The 17106-nt window shown below is 50.8% G+C and overlaps 2 protein-coding genes and 1 long non-coding RNA gene across 7 annotated transcripts in view; 1 reads left to right on the forward strand and 2 right to left on the reverse strand.

The window, feature by feature from the left end:
• EEIG1 (estrogen-induced osteoclastogenesis regulator 1) overlaps positions 1-7204 on the reverse strand; it is a 37946-nt gene extending 30742 nt beyond the window's left edge. The window contains exons 1-2 of the mRNA XM_065695251.1: positions 7010-7204; positions 4918-5554 (exon numbers count right to left, since the gene is read on the reverse strand). Coding sequence (XP_065551323.1) covers positions 4918-5063 — 146 coding nt within the window. The 5' untranslated portion in view covers positions 5064-5554; positions 7010-7204. The remainder of the gene's footprint in view (positions 1-4917; positions 5555-7009) is intronic.
• A 192-nt stretch (positions 7205-7396) lies between these two features.
• LOC136022303 (uncharacterized) lies at positions 7397-11375 on the forward strand. 5 transcript variants are annotated; one of them, XR_010616115.1, is made up of 5 exons: positions 8318-8816; positions 8921-8983; positions 9595-9708; positions 10202-10248; positions 11063-11375. It is a non-coding gene; the product is annotated as an uncharacterized LOC136022303 (long non-coding RNA). The 5 variants fall into 5 exon arrangements; XR_010616117.1 differs by lacking the exon at positions 8318-8816 and adding an exon at positions 7397-8309 and having other exon boundaries at positions 10202-11375; XR_010616116.1 differs by lacking the exon at positions 8318-8816 and adding an exon at positions 7397-7539 and having other exon boundaries at positions 10202-11375.
• A 2858-nt stretch (positions 11376-14233) lies between these two features.
• Positions 14234-16895, reverse strand: NAIF1 (nuclear apoptosis inducing factor 1). The gene is made up of 2 exons (XM_065695219.1): positions 16133-16895; positions 14234-15177 (listed from the first exon to the last, which is right to left on the reverse strand). Exons 1-2 carry the CDS (start codon positions 16641-16643, stop codon positions 14714-14716), a joined length of 975 nt encoding a protein of 324 aa, XP_065551291.1. The 5' UTR covers positions 16644-16895; the 3' UTR covers positions 14234-14713.
• Between the last annotated feature and the right edge of the window lie 211 nt (positions 16896-17106).

The raw sequence follows: 17106 nt of genomic DNA on the forward strand, positions 1-17106 counted from the left end.
GCATTCAAATGCCTTCTCCATTAAACACCCCCAGGACACTCCTGTGGCTGTAGCCAGGAAAGAAGGATGTTGGCACATGAAGCTGCTCCAGAGCATTAAAACTCACTCTCTTGATCTGTGTATTAAGAATAGATGTACACGTAGGGAAAGTGTATGTTTTCAGACACATTTGCAACAAAAGCACTTTTACTATATGTTATCACACCAAGTGCTCAGCAGATGTTGCACAAAAGCACTAAAGACAAGTACACGTTGTCCCAAGATATGGAACTGGGAGGATGGTCAGAGCCACAACCATTTCTTCCTCTTGCAAGCCCACTAAAATCAAGATGCAGAACTCAGCCAGTGATCTTCTCCTTTCACTACAGCTAGTTTTCTTCCCTCTTGGGGATGCTGACTCTAGAAGAAACTATTCAGTTACCTAACCTTTGTTTTATGGCAGACAGTGGTGAAGATTTAGATCTCAACTGGGCTGAATCAGTCCTTTAGTCTTCGATTAATGATTTTCCAGTCTGAAGGAGACAACTGTGGCGAACCTGAAGGATCCTGTAACACCTGACACAGTGACTATTTATGTAAAGACAGTGAATTAGTTGATTTCTAACTCTCACCATTGAGAGCCACAGTTTGGAGGTGGTACAAGTTGCACCTCCCTCCACAAAGGTTTCTGAATCACCAGTTGTGTGTTAGTAGGACAACGCTTCTCCCCGTTTATTTATGTCCTACAGAAATGAAGGAGTTGTGTATACCAACAATAATGCTTTGCATCCTGTCAGCAGAGGAAAGCAAGTAGCTTTAGGTCTGTACCTACATGAGGATGACAAAGCCACACTTACGCAAAAGCCGACCTCAGTCCACAAGGAAATATCGGTGTGAGGTGCCTCCCCAGATATCAGCATTTCCTTTGGCTCTCTGGACACAGCTTTACACCAATAAAAAGGAAAAAGGCAGTGCAGGAAGTGGCCTTTCACACTTACTCAATTAAACATTTGAAGTTTAAGAATATTCTCAGTTCAGGCTCCAGCACCCAAATACTTCAAGATTAGACCACCCTAAGAGGGGTCAGCCCTTCCTAGCTTGAGCCTGTACGCACACAGCTGCTGGGATGCAGGAGATAAGCTAATTCTTTGTTTCAAACTGATACAGGAGTGCCAGGATCAGAAAAGCAAGATGAAATGCCACATGCACTGGGAAAAGCATGATCCCAAAGGAAATACAGTCTGAGATGCCTTTAGAAGAATGAGGAAGGTGGGAAATGCCCTTAAAGTCACTCAACTCATGCAAAACAGTCTTTCCTCCACAGTCAGCCAGGGGCTTTCAGAGTACAATCCCTTCCTTGAAATCCAGGAATACCAGAGTGTTGGCACAATAACAGAACAATGTAGGATGAAGTGTCAGGAGTCTGTGGACAACACCTGGCTTTCCACTGCCTTCACATCACACACCAGCAGCGCTCGCTGCCAGCACTCAGCCAGAAATCAATCAGTGCTGAGGTAAAGAGCATCTGGCTGTCACTCAGCATTATCTGACACCGTGGGTAGAAGGGGAGGGAATTTAATCAAGTCTTCCTCTTCTGTTATACCCAAAGATGTACATGTGCGTACTACATCAGCCTGTAGCTTTAGGCTCTCATTTGGGCATCCAGGCTCCCCCACCTGTGATGAGCCAAGGATCCAAAGCCTCCCCGGTGAGCTTCTCCTATCATCTCTCTAGGAACAAAAGATAACCCCCACCAAAAAAACCTTCAAACTGGTCCAACACGAAGCAGCCCATCTGCTTCCCAAAAACGGTTGCCATGAATACATCCCTGCTGCTCCGTGCCTGCTATTTTTAAAGCTACTTGGGAGGCAGCTGAATTCACTGGCAGTTGTGCTATTTCAGTATCTAGATTAATGCTATTCAAGGAATATATTGGGGAAAGACAGCACCTGCTTGGCCTATACCTGCCTCAGATGCATTTTCAGGAGACCAAGTTCTGCAATCCAACAGCAGGGTGATAAACCCCCAGACAATAGCTGCTTTTCACACAGAACACTGTAAACTGAATTGCATCTTATCCCCAGAAGCCCCACTGGAGCATAAGGAGACTTTACAAAGGGAGGGAAAAGGACAAGCAGAAGAATATTGCAAAAGCAACTTCAGTCACGAATATACCCATGGTTTAATGCAAGGCCTGAGCACAGCAAGTGGGGGGAAAATGGGTCCCCAGCCTGCAAGACAAAAAGAAACCAAACAAGGAAACCCCAAAGCTGAATATGCTGACAGGACCTGGACCTTTTCCAGAGTGCCTCAAATTCCTAAGAGAGTTAAGTCTTAATGCATTTCAGGCAGGTTTCCCTGTAGCCAGGCTGCTTTGTACCAGCCTGGGCAGAGGAGGTGTGAGCAGCTCCCAGTCCTGGCCAGGTACATGCAACCCAGGCTGCAGTGGACTTGGGACTGGGATGGGCTGATGGGAGCTGGCAGTACAGCTTCCCACTTCACAGGTCAAATCTGGTGCCACCCAGCAACACACTGAATAGATCAGATCCCCACCTCTCACCACAAACATGCACAAGCTGCTAAGTAATTGTAAATAACCTGAAAAAAATCTGTCTCTGGAGGTCCTTATTTTATCAGACTTTTCTTTCCACATCATAGGTCACTTAATCCAGAGAAAACTGATACAGTGTGTCCTATGAAGAGCTCCTACACCTACTTCTGCCCTCTCCATTTACAGACTCCAGATGCCATGGGACACCTTGTGAGATCAATTCTCTGCAAACGCATGGGCAGATATAGGTACTGGTCTTCTTGACCACAGCTGCAAACCTCCTGTTGACAGAGACTGCAGAAGCCCAAAACTGATTGCAGAGCAAACACCAGACTCTTTTTTTTTTACATAAACAGTTCGCATAATATGACCTGAAAGACATTGCACAACCTCAAACACAATCAGTTCTGGAATTGATTGATTTCAGAGAAACAATCACAGATCCTAAATAATGTACAGACTTCTAACACAACACGGACAAAGCATCTCCTCTTTAATCCTTCCTCAGAACCAAAGAGTATCAGAAAGGTCATGGAAATGACCAGAGGAGCACAGAGCAGAGCCAAGACATCATCTGGGAGCCTCTCCACACAGTAACTCATCTGCCCAGCATTCCTGGAAATTCATCCCTCCTGAAGTTTCTCTAACTGCAACAGGGGAAAATATTTGGAAGAGGTCAAACGACTCAATACCATTGAGACCTGTAAGTTTTCAGGCCGGAATATGTTTCCATGTGCTTTCAGTTAGAGTACAGACAGGTTAGGGGAAAGGCAGCAAACCCAACAGCCTACTTCCCCTTTGCTAGTTTATAAGCAGTCAAGGCGGTTGAGAGCAATGTATGTGTTTGGTTTGAATTACAGACAGTTTCACTGCTGGAACACATCTGCAACGCACCGTGCTGAGTGAACTGCTGAACCCCAGCCAGCTCACAAACAACCCAATGCTGGCAGCAGCAGCAAACCCCACTGATGGTTCCTAGAAGCTGATTTTAGGGACAACAAGGAGAAGGAGATGGATATTTCTCAGCACAGGCTTTTCCAAAGACACCCTCCAGTTCAATTCAGTTTATTATGGCTCCAGGAAGCAGAAGGGTTAATTTCTTTCCAAGTTCACATACTGTTTGAATTCCTTAGATAAGCTGCTTCCACCAACCGAAGGATCTAGCCTCAGGGGAGAACACTGTAAGGAAAAGCTCTTTTGATAGATTTGCTTCAAAAGAGAAATTAATTCAAAGTCCATTTTTGGAGGTTGTTCCATGCCCACAAGCTTCAGATGGGGTTGCACTTAGAAAAACTAAGCTTTGAGCAAAGACCCACCACTTCTATGTGCAAGACACAAATGTTTTAGGCTTGCACAATAAAAAATCTTCTTTCCTGAAATGAGAAAGCTCTGTTTGCAGTACCACAAAGAGGAAAACCAGACCAAAGGAGGCTTCAACTCTGGGATAAAGCAGTTAACAGCTAGCACAAACTACTCCTGTCCCTTTAAAACTGAGCAGTCACTCAGGAAAGCAAAAAAACAAGTTCTGAAAGCCACTGAAGGCTTCCTTCACATCTTGAGGCAGAAAGCAAGCAAGTCTGGGCTGTTCTGGAATTCGTGTTTGCATACTGCTGGTGATAATCTATGTGCATAGCTGGAAACAAAACAAGGTTTTATTAGCAATTAGTAGCAGGAGGGGGGACAGACCTGCCTGAAGCAGGCAGAGGAATGCCAATACCTGATGGAAGAGCAACACTGTACAGCGTGCAGCAGAAGGAACCCAATGTGACAGATCACATATAGAAGAAAACAGCGCATCTCTAAACTTGGGAGATGCAACGGCAGCAGTTCAAGCAGATAAACTGTGTCTTTAACACTGACAACTTTGACTCTCCAGGCAGCAGTTTTCCCTTGCACAGCAATTTGCAATGCAAAGCAAGCTACTTCTGCTCTTACCAAGAAGAGAAATTCAGAATCAAAGGGGGAAAGCAAAGTTGGGATGTGTTGATTTGCTTAGATACAGTTTTCTACAGAGTTGAGTTTCAAGTCAGGCATGAGAGCAATAAAGCATAGGGTCTGAAATAGAGTGTGAGAACTTGGGCAAGGACAAGGGGGGGAAGATAGGATTTCATCCAAAATAAACCCCAATCCCTTCCAGGGGAGCAACTCCTGCTCCCTCTCCATGTCTCTGGAAAATGCAGTTCAGCTCTGATCAGCCAACACCACCCAGGTTCAGAGCTCTCCAGCTATGTAGTGTAAGAATGATGTGGCATGTGGGGCCCTACAACACATCTATTAAAATCCCATCAAGGGGTAGGCAAGTGGTAGCCATATGCTAAAGCACTCAAGTGAGGAATAACCGGGGGAAGGAGGACAGCCAGGAAGCAAGCGTGCAAGCAGCTTCTTACCTGGTGGATAAGCTAGCAAAGTCTCCTCCATCTAGCAGCCTGATTTTGCAGAACAGAACCCCATTGACGAAGGGGACAGCAGTCAGCTCTTCTAGAGTGAAGCTTGTCTGAAACTTGAATTTCTTCTTTTTCATCAGGAAAGCCATGGGCAAATTCAGCGTGGCAAGCCCAGGAATCCCAAACAAGATGAGGGAGGAGCAGCTCAAAACACACACAGACAAGCAGAGAAAGAGCACTCGTTCCGGGAATGCAAGCAGGGAGTAAATTCCAGTTCAGTTACAACGACGGCCCAGCTTCAAACACACAATCCTCTTCTCTTTGGTGGTCGGATCTGGCTGTGGGATCATCGCCACGGCAGGCTTCAGGTGAGGAGGAAGAGGTCAGATTAAATCTCTGCAACATCTCCAAGGGAAAAGGGAGGGAGAGAAGTCAGTCTCAGCTCCAGACCAGCAGGAGCTGTCCCAGTTAAAGGCTGCAGTGCGCTGCCTTCAGCACAACCCCTCCAGAAAGCAACTCTTCTCAGAAATCATCTTGAGTCTCCAAAGAAGCCTTAAGTCTATGGGCAGCACATTCAGAGAGCTTCCAGTTTCTATCTCCTCCTCTTGTGCAACTCCTTGGTACAGGTCTTCGGGTCAGCCTTTGGGAGGGAAATGAGTAAATTAGTCCCAGCCAGTCTCGGGCTCCTCCTCCTCCTCTAAAACCTGTTTGGATGGGTAATATTCACTCCAGACTCATACCATTCTTAAGAGGTATGGCCCCAATTAGCCTGGCCCCAACATCCTCTTCCCCCTTTTTGCCTAAAGCAAGCTTCACTGTTGTCATCCCCTTGTAATTTCTGTTTTGCAAAGCAGCTAATAAAAATCTACTCTATTTTCAGCCATCATCTTTAGAAGCAATTGACAGAGCAAGGTCGGTCTAACAAGATTAAGCAAAAGCCATCTCAAGAAACACAAAAATCTGTTTCTTTTCTGTATTTCCAACCAGCCCCGAGTGTCAGACCTGACTCTTAGAACTGGAGAAAGCAGCAGAGAGGGGAGAGAAAGCAGCAGCCTGCTCCAGATTACACAGCGTAACAACCGAATCAGGTCATCTGGCTGTCCAATAGACAGGCCCACCGAGTCTGCTGCCTTCCCCCAGCACCAGGTCCACACCAAGCCGTGCCCTGAAAGGGCAGTTTGGGGGCTGGAGATGGTCATTTCATCACACATTTACACAACACCTAAGTCAGGGAGGCAAGACCTGAATAGCATCCAAAGGGATGAGGTTATGAACACCAGGCAGTAAACAGTCCGTGCCAACATGAAGAATTAATGACTGCAAACCAAGGCAGGCGAAGCTCCTGATGCCTGCAGGGGTGTGTGGCTAAAGCCCCTCTCCTGCTCGGGCAGACTGGTGACTGCTCTGCACCACCATGAGCTGTACCTGCCCCCTCTGCCCCTGCACTGAGCTGCTGCTGGGTCTCAGCCTGCCCTCCAGCCGCTTGGACTGTGCACCGAGCTGGGGACAGGTCTCAGCCCACCTCTGGGCTCCATGGATCATACACTGGGCTGCAAAGAGGTCGCAGCCCATGCCCTGGCACCGCTGGGCCATGTGCTGAGATGTGGTCAGGTCTCAGCTTGCTTTCTAAACCATGCAGTGAACGGCGGCCAGGTCTCAGCCTGCCTCTGGGCTCTGTGGACCACACACCAGGCTGCACCCAGGTCTCAGCCTCTACCCCAGCCCCAGGGGCCATGCACTGAGCCATGGCCAGCCCTCAGCCCAGCTCTGAGCCTATGAGCCATGCACCGAGCTGCTGCCCAGTCTCAGCCCTGCTCCCAACCCATGCACTGAGCTGCAGCCAGGTCTCAGCCCCACTCCCAGCCCCATGCACTGAGCTGCAGCCAGGCCTCAGCCCCATTCCCAGCCCCATGCACTGAGCTGCAGCCACGTCTCAGCCCCACTCCCAGCCCCATGCACTGAGCTGCAGCCAGGTCTCAGCCCCATTCCCAGCCCATACACTGAGCTGCAGCCAGGTCTCAGCTCCTCTCCCGGTCCCCAATTACAAGCTGCCTTACTGGATGTCTTAGCCCACTTCCCGGCCCCTTCCACCGACCTGCGGTCCGGTCCCGGCTCGGTGCCTGCCCGGCCCTGCTCCTGCCCTCTCCTCACGGCCGCCGCCGCTGCTCCCCGCCACAGCCGCCTCTGCTAGAGCTACGCCAACTGCGCCCGCTACGCCAACGCCGCAGGCAGCCCAAAGCAACGCAACGCCACCAGGACGCTTCCAGAATACCACTCCGACGCTACGTAACCCCTCCCTCCTCCCTGGGGAGGGAGAGGAGGACCACGAGAGCGGCGCCGCCTGATTGGACCAGGGGCAAAGAGGCGGACGAGAGGAAGAAGGCTCTGATTGGCTTCTCCGCACGGGGCGGGGAACAGAGCGCGGTGATTGGAGGAGGACGCTGTCGGTTGGGGTAAGCCCCGCCTCCTGGCTGAGGCGGTGGGCGAGAAGCGGGCAGAGATGGCGCTGGCCCGGTGTTGCCTCAGCGGGTCGGCGGTGGGGAGCGGGTCCTTCGGCTTCGCACGGCCCCAGCTGAGGGGAGGGCAGGCCTCGGCCGCTGGGCTGAGGCGGCTCTGACAAACGTGGTCTGTGTCCGCCACCTCGTCCTCCCTCAGCGCCTCGGGGTAGCGCAGAGCGGGTTATGGGTTAGGCTGGGCAGGAGGGAGGCCTTGGCACCGCACAGGCAGCACGGGGCAGGGTCTCACCTTGAGATGCGGCAGCCAAACACATCCCCTCATCAGCATGGCTTGCTGGTATTGGGCACCGCTGCTGGGATCCCTGCTCAGGCAGGATTCCAGCGTTTTAAGGGCATCGGGACAAAATGTCTCTCCTCATCCCGGAGGAGTTCGCAGTCATCAGGGTGGTTTGCCTGGGTTTTAAGTTAGGGATGTGCCTGCGAGTCCCTGTGGCAGAGAAGCTGGGGCTCGTATGGGAGGGACTTTTCCCAGGGATGGTTTGCTGGTGTCTGGCAAAGCTTGGATGGAAGCCTGGGAATCCTCCTTCTCTGTGCCAGGCTTTGATGCCCGGGCTCTTTGCCTTTAATCTTTGACATCTTTGCAGACAGTATCAGAGCTATCAAAGAATTCTACCGCAACGTCAGCCTTAAGACTGCTGGGAAAGTACAGGGCTACATCGCTTGTCTGAAAGTTAACAACTGCGTGAAGCCAATTGCTTTGTAATGATTTGTATTTGTTATGAGACCGGGTTAAACAGATACACAGGCTTTGGGCTGGGAGCACATTTCGTACTGGGGAAGGCATCACAGCCTTCCTATACAACAGGGTTTGTGGAGGCTGCTTATAAAAGGTAGGGCCTGAACCATTAAATCCGTTGATATCTGGAGACATTGCTAGAGGTGAGCTGGGTTTTTATTGCTTTCGTTTTCTCAGTTTATTGGGATTGTGCCCAGCCTGCTAAATATTTACTGTCCGCCAAGCTGGGACGCTGAATGCTGGAAGCAGCTGAAGACTCCAGCCTGCTCCCTCACGCATCCCATTCCCTGAGCACACTCTGACACACGTGTCCATCTTTCCCTTCCATCACTAGCAAAAGGACAAACGAGCCCTGTGTTTGTGCTGTGGGAGGAGGCTGTGTGTTATCTGGGATGATTCACCCTGATAAATAACCTCCTCGGAGGCCTGCTCTTGTTTATAGCAAGAGCCCCAAATGCTGAAGATGACAGAGATTTTCATCCGTGCTCTTCTCATGCATATTTACTCGGCAGTTTTATCAGAACCATCTCAAGCAAACCTCAGTGTTTTTATGATTAATTGACTAATGGTAAAAATAAAGGCGTTTGGAGAGGTGCCCAGTGAGCTGCTGAGCAGTGTGTAATATAGCAACCGGAGCCGGAGTCTCAGGGGTATGGATATTTTCCTAACAAATGCAGTCTCATGACTTAGTGATTAAATCTTTATGAGTCTGAAATTCGCCCTGTTGATTTTTTTTTCTCTGTTTATGTTGCAGGATTGTTTCTGGGAAAATCCACATTGGTTTAAAGGGACAGTGCTCCTTCTGCTCCCAGAGCGGGTGAGTTACTCTGAGCCTCACAGCGCAGGGCATCTGCATCTATCCACCATCCCACTGGCTTTATATTACTTTCCAATCCATCCACTAAGGAGCTGCGTGTGGATGTGAACAGGGCACTGACGTATTGATTCTCCTTACCCAGGCTCAAATGCTGTTGATTTCTCCTCTACCTCAGCCCCGCTGTTCCCACCTCACCTCTGCTCTGTGAACCTCAGCTCCATGCTCTCCCTGACCTAAGCCTTTCCTGATGCTGCTCTCCAGTTGCTGCCACCACTTCCTCAGTTTTTGCTGGCTCAGGGCATTGTTTTATCAGGCTGGGATAGTTTTATCAGTCTGGGCTCTGCAGTTAAGCCTCAGCCTCACCTCTGCTGTCATTGGAGAAGTGTGTCACACTGGCCAGGGCCTGGGATCTCTGCTCTGCTCACCTTGGGGCTGTGAGTGTGCAGGACCAGAGATGGTTTTTCTTGCCTCCTCTCTTTGAGGACTGAGATAAAGCAGCAGGGGTAGAAATAAGGCAAGAGGAATTCAGAAGGGACAAAACACAGTGAGGTGAAGTGAGATGGATTCTGTAATGCACTTGGTGAGCCATCATATCCTCTCTCTCATCCCAGGGGGATCCCAGATCCACAAGCAAATCATCAAGCCCTGCAAACTACATCATCAGCATCTTCCTCTGGAAAACATCATCATGTTAATCCATTTGTCCTGGCAGCCAGATGATTGAGGTTTGAAAACTAAATGACACACGTTTGCTGCAACAGCATAAACGCAATAATGGCTCTCCTCCATTACACATGTAACCTGGTTATAATGGCTTTAATGAGCTTTCAGCCTCGTCAGCCAGAAAGAAAGATTATCACATGTTGCTTTATATTATAAAGTGTCCTTTGTGCTGCTGGTGGCTGAGTACCTGCAGTCACCCGCTGCATGGGGTGCCTGTGGTGGGTGGGTGCCTATCCCAAACCTGGGGAGCTCCCAAAACGGGGCAGGACGTGGCAGTGGTGCGAGCCCCATAGGCTGCTGGACACCCTGTGAGGGGAACAGGTACCTGTCCCCATTACACAGGATTATCCTATGGTATGGAGTTACTCCAACCATGTGTCTTCCCAGCATAACTTAATAACAGGCTGTGAGCTCTACTTTGATGTGCTCCTGTTTTTCACTAGTTCCGTATTTAACTGAACTCATCATCATAAACTGGAACTGTTTCACTTTCAGTGCCAGGCTGGGCTTCCTGTTGGACTGGCAAAGGACACACCTGCATGGTGGGTTTCTGCCGGGATGGGGGATCCTGTTAGCAACCGGGACAGAGGGAGCACAGGAATCTGGAGCTGGTGGATTCCTTTCCCCAAACATGTGGCCAGACCTGTAAATCCAGCTGCCTGGCTTTTTCTATTTACTAGTTTCCATGTCTGCTCCAGTATGTCCTGGGAATGTGTGACAGGACTCTCCGCTTCTTCCTGGGAAGCCTGTGGGTGGAACTGGAGCTGGTTTGCCCCTTCCAAACCTGCCTCAAGGCTTCTTGTGTTTATTAAACATCATCCTGTGTCTGTATCCTGGGTATTGCCTTTAGTGCTCTGCTGGCCATGGCTCTCGCACTCATTCTGTGCTTCTGGCTGTGCCCCACAAGTGCCACTGTTACCCCAAACACAGCAGAAACAACTGTTAGTTGTGGTTCCACTCGACAAGGCAACCTCTAATTTAGGATCCCAGCAACAGAATAACAGAAACTGTCCCTGCTGGGGCTGGGCCTCTGCCGTGGGTTAATCACCTTGCAGGGCCGGGACCCAAGGGCTCGTGAAAACTCAAAGAGAGGAGACTGAGATGAGCTCTTAGGCAGAAGCTCTTCCCTGTGAGGGTGCTGAGGTGCTGGCACAAGGTGCCCAGAGAAGCTGTGGCTGTCCCATCCCTGGCAGTGCTCAAGGCCAGGTTGGACACAGGGGCTTGGAGCAAGCTGCTCCAGTGGAAGGGGTCCCTGCCCGTGGCAGGGGTTGGAGTTGGGTGAGCTTTAAGGTCCCTTCCAACACAAACCATTCAATGCATTCTAATATTAAACACTTCAATTTTCATACTTAACAGACCACACGTGCTGACAGTACCTGCTGGCAATAACCTCTTAGATGGCAACAGGAAAAAGACAGAAAAACCCCAGAAGAATGCTTTGCCAAAACAGGCTTGACAAACTTTAAAGACACGCTGGAGGAGGTGGAGGTAATTTGGGTGAGCATTAGGTGATTTCATTCCGTCCCTCGGCAGGGATCTGCTCCAGGACTGTGATGTAGCTATGGCAGCATGCTGCACTTGTGGGATGCTCAGCTGTTTATGTGTGGTTTTCTTAAGAAATAAAGTTAAAACCTGTCCCTTTGCTTATAATTAAAGAATTGGGGTTTTTTTCCTGTGCCTGCCCATTCAGTTCTGTAATGAACTCATCCCAAAGAGAAACATGAGATCCCCACATCTCAGTGTCCTCTGTGTTTTCAGAAGCAGAGGGACCCAGTTTGTGTTCCTGGGCATAGAACTACAGACCGGTTTGGGCTGGAAGGGGCTTAAAGCTCATCCAGTTCCAACCCCTTGCCACAGGCAGGGGCACCTTCGACTAGAGCAGGTTTCTATGGGTACCCGTGTTCCCCATCACTGGGCTCTGCCCGTTGAACTTCTCCCTCTCCATGCAGTCAGTACTGAAGAGATTCATCAGTGAGAGGAAGAAGCAGGATCACAACAGGTCTGGAGGACCAGGGTCATTTCACCCTGCCCGGGCCCTGCAGGACTTTGCTGCGGCGCAGGGTCCCCTGAGGCCCGCTTGCCCCGTTGCACAGTGCCATCTCCTGGACAGCCGTGCCTGAACTGCACACATCTCAGGTCTGATGCTGAAGCAGCAAGTGGTGCTGCAGCTACAGGTGCTGCCTCTGCCACAGGGGTAATCTCCGACCCACCGAGAGTCTCTTCCTCACCGAACCTCTCTTCCTCCAGCAGGTACAAAGGAAACTGCTCGTTGCCTGGCTGCTTGCTCTCACCTCCGGGGTACCCTGTGACAGAGCATCCCTGCTCTGGGTGCCAAACACCAACCTCTAGGCACAAAAAGAACAGTAAGACAGCACAGACGAACATCTGTAGATGTTACTCCTTAGCTTTTGTTCAGCTTAGGCACCAGTTTCCAGTTGTACACAATGTGCATATGTTCACCCTGTACCTGTTCCTCCTGGTTCTAACTTTAAGGGGCAGTTTTCTCCCTCCCCAGATTTGATGACCTGGTCATGAGCAACAACCAAGCCCCTCATCACAGTGCTCACCCTGTATTTAAAACATTGCTACATCTCTTTTAATGACACAAAAACGTGTATGGGGAACTTGGGCTGAATGTTGCTGCCTTGAGTAAGCTCTATTTTTAACCTGAAAAGACAAGGAAAATGGGTGGTTCCAAGAGCAACACGTTTTAGTCCCATGAAACACAGCTTAAGTGCTTAGTCACTGAAAAAATGCACTCTGCAATTGAAAGCCAAAGGATGCTGCTTCATGCATCATTTTAGCCTGTTGTGGCATCTTTTGAGCAGTTGGTTCAGTAAGCTGTGCTACACCAGAGAATAACCAGTGCTCCAAGGTAAGGCTTAAAAGCTGCTGTTTGTAAAGACCATAATTAGCTAAATACAATGCCATAAAGTTCACAAAGGAGAGAAAAAACTACCCTGACCCGTGGCTGTTCACAGCTTTGGCCTTTTCTCTGTGTTGCAAACCTCACAAACTCCTTTTTGCCAATGAACTGAAGCAGCCTGTTTACCAAAAATGTATTTCTTTTAATTAAAATTCGTATCTGGAAAGGAGAAATGACACAAATGAGGTAAATCAACATGGGGAACAGGAGGTTTCACTCGAAAATAAAGTTCAATTGAGCAATCGATTTGATTCCACAAAGTCTGAGAGGAAGAGTCTGGTGAGTGTTACTCATGGGGCTGACTCAGTGAGATGTCAGTGCCAAAGGGTCGGGAGTCTTCAGGGCCTAAACCCTTCTCACTGCACTGTCCCATCCTGCCCCACCAGATTGCAGAGGAGAGGTGATGAGGAAAGGCCAGGAATGGGCAGTGGCTCTAACCAGGGTCCCCATCAGCATCCCCTCAGAAAAGGCTGTGTAAAGGTTTCATTTGATTGTGCAAATTCACTCCCTCCTCGGTCCTTGCTCATCTCCCAGCCCTAAAGGAGACTTAACAGCAAGCAAGTAACAGCTCTGAAGAAGCTGCATTTCAAAGTTAATATCTGGCAAAGAACAAGCTCATTAAATGTGACACACTTTGCAAGGGAGAAGGAGTTTTGCTTCTTTCTTTCTCTTTTCCTTTGACGTTTGCTTCCATGCATGTACATATGGAGCTTTTTGTCTTAGAAGCTTATGAAGTTACTGCAAGTTTGCAAGAATCACATTGACTGTCCTGTGAAATGAAGCTTTCTCACTGAGGACCTCTCAAAGTGGCTGCTAGGATGTTTTACCCTGTATCAAAGTAAGGAAATTGTGAGGTGAGCTCCATGCCACTGAAGCAACTAACAAAGAGCTGCACTGGCTTCCAGCTCCCCACATGTACAGAACAACCTTAACCACCAGCAGCAGAACCAAGTCATGCTCCAAAATTCACCCAATTCAGTCATTGCCTGACAAACTCCTAAAGGCTGGGAATTCCTGCGAGGCTGAGGCTCTGTGGTCCAGGTCCACTTTGATGGATCAAGGCATTATGGAGTGACAGAGATGGAGCTTTACCTGTTACACCCACCCGAAAGAAACTCATCCAGGCTCTTGTGCATTAAGCTGAGACAGGTAAGACATTGCTCCAACACATATCCCAGGGCAGCATGTGGTAACCAAGACACTTTCATCCCAGCTGCCAAGTTAGTAGTGAAATTCCATGACCACACAGATAGAACATGAGGTGAAAGCGCTATTTGAATCCCATTTGTATCCTCAGGGGATTCAGGTGGGATTTAAACCGCATGTAGGCTTGGCACTGGTCTGCATGGGCTGGATGCCACACTGCAAGAGCAGTATCCATAACTCGCAGTGCAGAGAGAAGGCTGCACCACATCTGCTACCACGTTTCCACTAAGTGCTTTCAGCAAGAGACAGAAACTCATTCACTATCATACACTGCTGGTGATAACTGTACCCTGGTAGCTGCAGTGCCTTGATACCATAAGGCTCTCCATGTTAGAAGTCAGTTAAAGGCTGTAGATCTTGAGAGAGAGGGAAGGACAGAGATGCCACACTGAGGATGGGATTTGCAAACAGAAATTTAAAAAATAACTGTTTTTTTTAATAATAACTCCATTGTTTGAGGAACTAAAGCAACCACGGATAAGTTCCTGGTTTATTACACATCCTGCTACGGCTCTCTGAGGAGTCTGAAAAGGCAGATTAGCATAAGATTAGCAGAGAAAGAAAGCTGTTTAGGCTCAGACTCCAAGGCAAGCCATGTCACACTGACACCCCCTGTCCTCCAGCAGCACCAGCAGGTTTTTTCCCCAAGACAGATGTCCCATAGAATAGTTTAGGTTGGGAAAGCCCCGTGACAATCATTGAGTCCAGTGCTGCCAAGTCCACCACGAAACCACATCCCTAAGCGCCACATGAACACGTCTTGGTGTCTCCACCACTTCCCTGGGCGGCCTCTTCCAGTGCAGGACAAGCCTTTCCGTGAAGAGATTTTTCTCCCCAGTAGCCCATCTAAACCTCCCCTCCCATCTCTGTTTCCTTCACTGGATCATGCCATCCTGCTGCCCCGTCTGGCTGGGGTCAGTGGTGACCGATGGGCTGGGTGTATTGCTCTGCAGAAACCGACGGAAGTCCTTAATCATGGGGCGGAGGACCTGGATGAGGGCGCTCAGCGCTGCCTGCGTTCCTTCCATGGCTTGTGCCTGTCGCTCCTGGGCGCACGCCTGCACCTCCTGAGAGCGCCGGATCATCTGAAGCAAGTCATTCTGCTGCTCCAAGTGCTGGGCAATCTCCTTCACATGCAAGTTGGTCACCCGCTGCTCCTGCAAGAGCTTGGCTGAGTTCAGAGCGATTCGGCTCTTCAGCTCCTGGGGTTTCGCAGCCACTTCGTGCTGATGCGCCATCATCTCCAGAGGTGCCTCTGCGGTGACGGTGGTGGGGGCTTCTGTTGTGCAGTACTCCACAACCCCATCCTCCAGGCTGTGGTAGGTTGTCTCTGCAGGAACTGAGAACAAAGGACACAAAGTGGGTGAGACGGAGCTGCTGAGTTTTATCTATGGGACTATTCAATGGCTATCACAGGAATACTGCCTGCTCCCTGAGATAACATACAACGACCAATGCACAAAATGCCCTATTGAAGTCTACTCCACCCTCATTCACCCTTCCTCCTAGACTGTATAGTGCGAAGGAACAGGCCATGCCTTATCTGTCCAGACACAACCATTTCTCAACCTCCAGTTCAAACAGTCTTTCCCAGCAGCATTAACCAGTGACGTCAGGGCAAAGACAAGACCCTGAGTGGCACTTGTGAGAATGGGGCAGAGTGGGAAACCAGCCCTGGAGATGCTTTTCCTCCTGTTTCTGTCCCCAGAAAGGGGGACTGAAGATCTGCGAGGTGCAAAAGATATTTAGAATCACAGAATGGTTTGGGTTGGAAAGGACCTTGAGGTCATCCAGTTCCATCCCCCTGCCATGGGCAGGGACACCTCGCACTAAACCAGGTCACCCAAGGCTCTGTCCAACCTGGCCTTGAACACCGCCAGGGATGGAGCACTCACAACCTCCCTGGGCAACCCATTCCAGTGCCTCACCACCCTCACAGTAAAGAATTTCCTCCTTAGATCCAATCTAAACTTCCCCTGTTTAAGTTTGAACCCGCTACCCCTTGTCCTGTCACTATGGTCCCTGATGAAGAGTCCCTCCAGCATCCTTGCAGCCCCCTTCACATACTGGAAGGCTGCTCTATTTGCTTCCCTTGTCCTTAAGGCTGAGCTCAGCCGATACACGTGTATCCTGCAGCCATTCCCTACAGCACAAGGGCATACTGGGAATGCCATTTTCCAAACAGAGACAGGGGAGGGTTCTTTGTGCTGGGGCTTTCCCCATACAGCGCTCAGGCGGGTACCAAGGTCCCCTGTTACTGAGACCAGAGCCTCTCCAGCAGGCGCAGCACTCACTCTGGGTCAGGGTGACCGTGGTGGCTGCCGCGGTGATGGGTATCTCGCTCCCGTCACCCGCGCTGCAGTCCCCACTCGGCAAACTGATGATGGTGGCTTCTCCCAGCAGGTTACAGATGCGCTGCTGCATGGGGGTCAGGATAACAGGGGCGGCCGCGGCGCCCGTTGGGTCCTCGCTCTCCGTCCCATTGCCGCCGCCGCCGCCGTTGTGGCCGTCGCTTCCCCCTTCCATCGCAGCCCGCACCTGGGCCACCTTCCGCCGCACCTCGGTCTTGAGGTCCGACCACTTCTTCTTGACCTCGGGCAGCTCGCGGTGGCACGTGGCGACAGCGTTGACGCGGCGCAGGATGTCGTGCCAGGCCGCGGCCTTGGCGGCCAAGGGCACGCCGGCGTTGAAGTGGTTGATGAGGAGGTGCTTGCCCCGCTCCAGCTCCTCCACGATGATCTCCACCTCCCGCTCCGAGAAGTTCATCTTCCGCTTCTTGGCTGGGGGAGCCGGGGGGGACGCCATGGCCACACGGGGGTACTCAATAGGGGGCTATGGGGGGGGCTCCTGCGGGCCGGGGGGGGTCTAGGGGAGGCTAGGCAGGGCCCCCCCCCCCCCGGGCCTCCTCACCCCCCGGGTCCCTCAGGGCCCCGAGGTGTCCGCCCCCCCCACTCCGCTCCCCCCCTTGGCACCGCTAACGATACGCAAATTGCGTACCGCAGCCACCCAGCGAACCCCGCTCAACGGCCTCCACCCTGCGACACTGGCGTAATGGCTTCCAGAATCAGCCCCCTTTCCTGCCTCGTCTGATTGGATAGTCCTTCTGTCACTGAGGCCCGGGGCCCGCCTCCCTCCGGCAGAGCCGCGCTATCATTGGTCAGCCGCGCTGCCCACGTCGGGGCGGGGCCAAGGGGCGACCCCGCCTCCTCGCTTGGCCTGAGACACTGGGCCTGCGTGAGGCCTCTGAGGGGCTGGGCCCGCCCATGCT

Source organism: Lathamus discolor, chromosome 15 (genome assembly GCF_037157495.1).
Source record: "Lathamus discolor isolate bLatDis1 chromosome 15, bLatDis1.hap1, whole genome shotgun sequence".
NCBI lineage: Eukaryota > Metazoa > Chordata > Aves > Psittaciformes > Psittacidae > Lathamus > Lathamus discolor.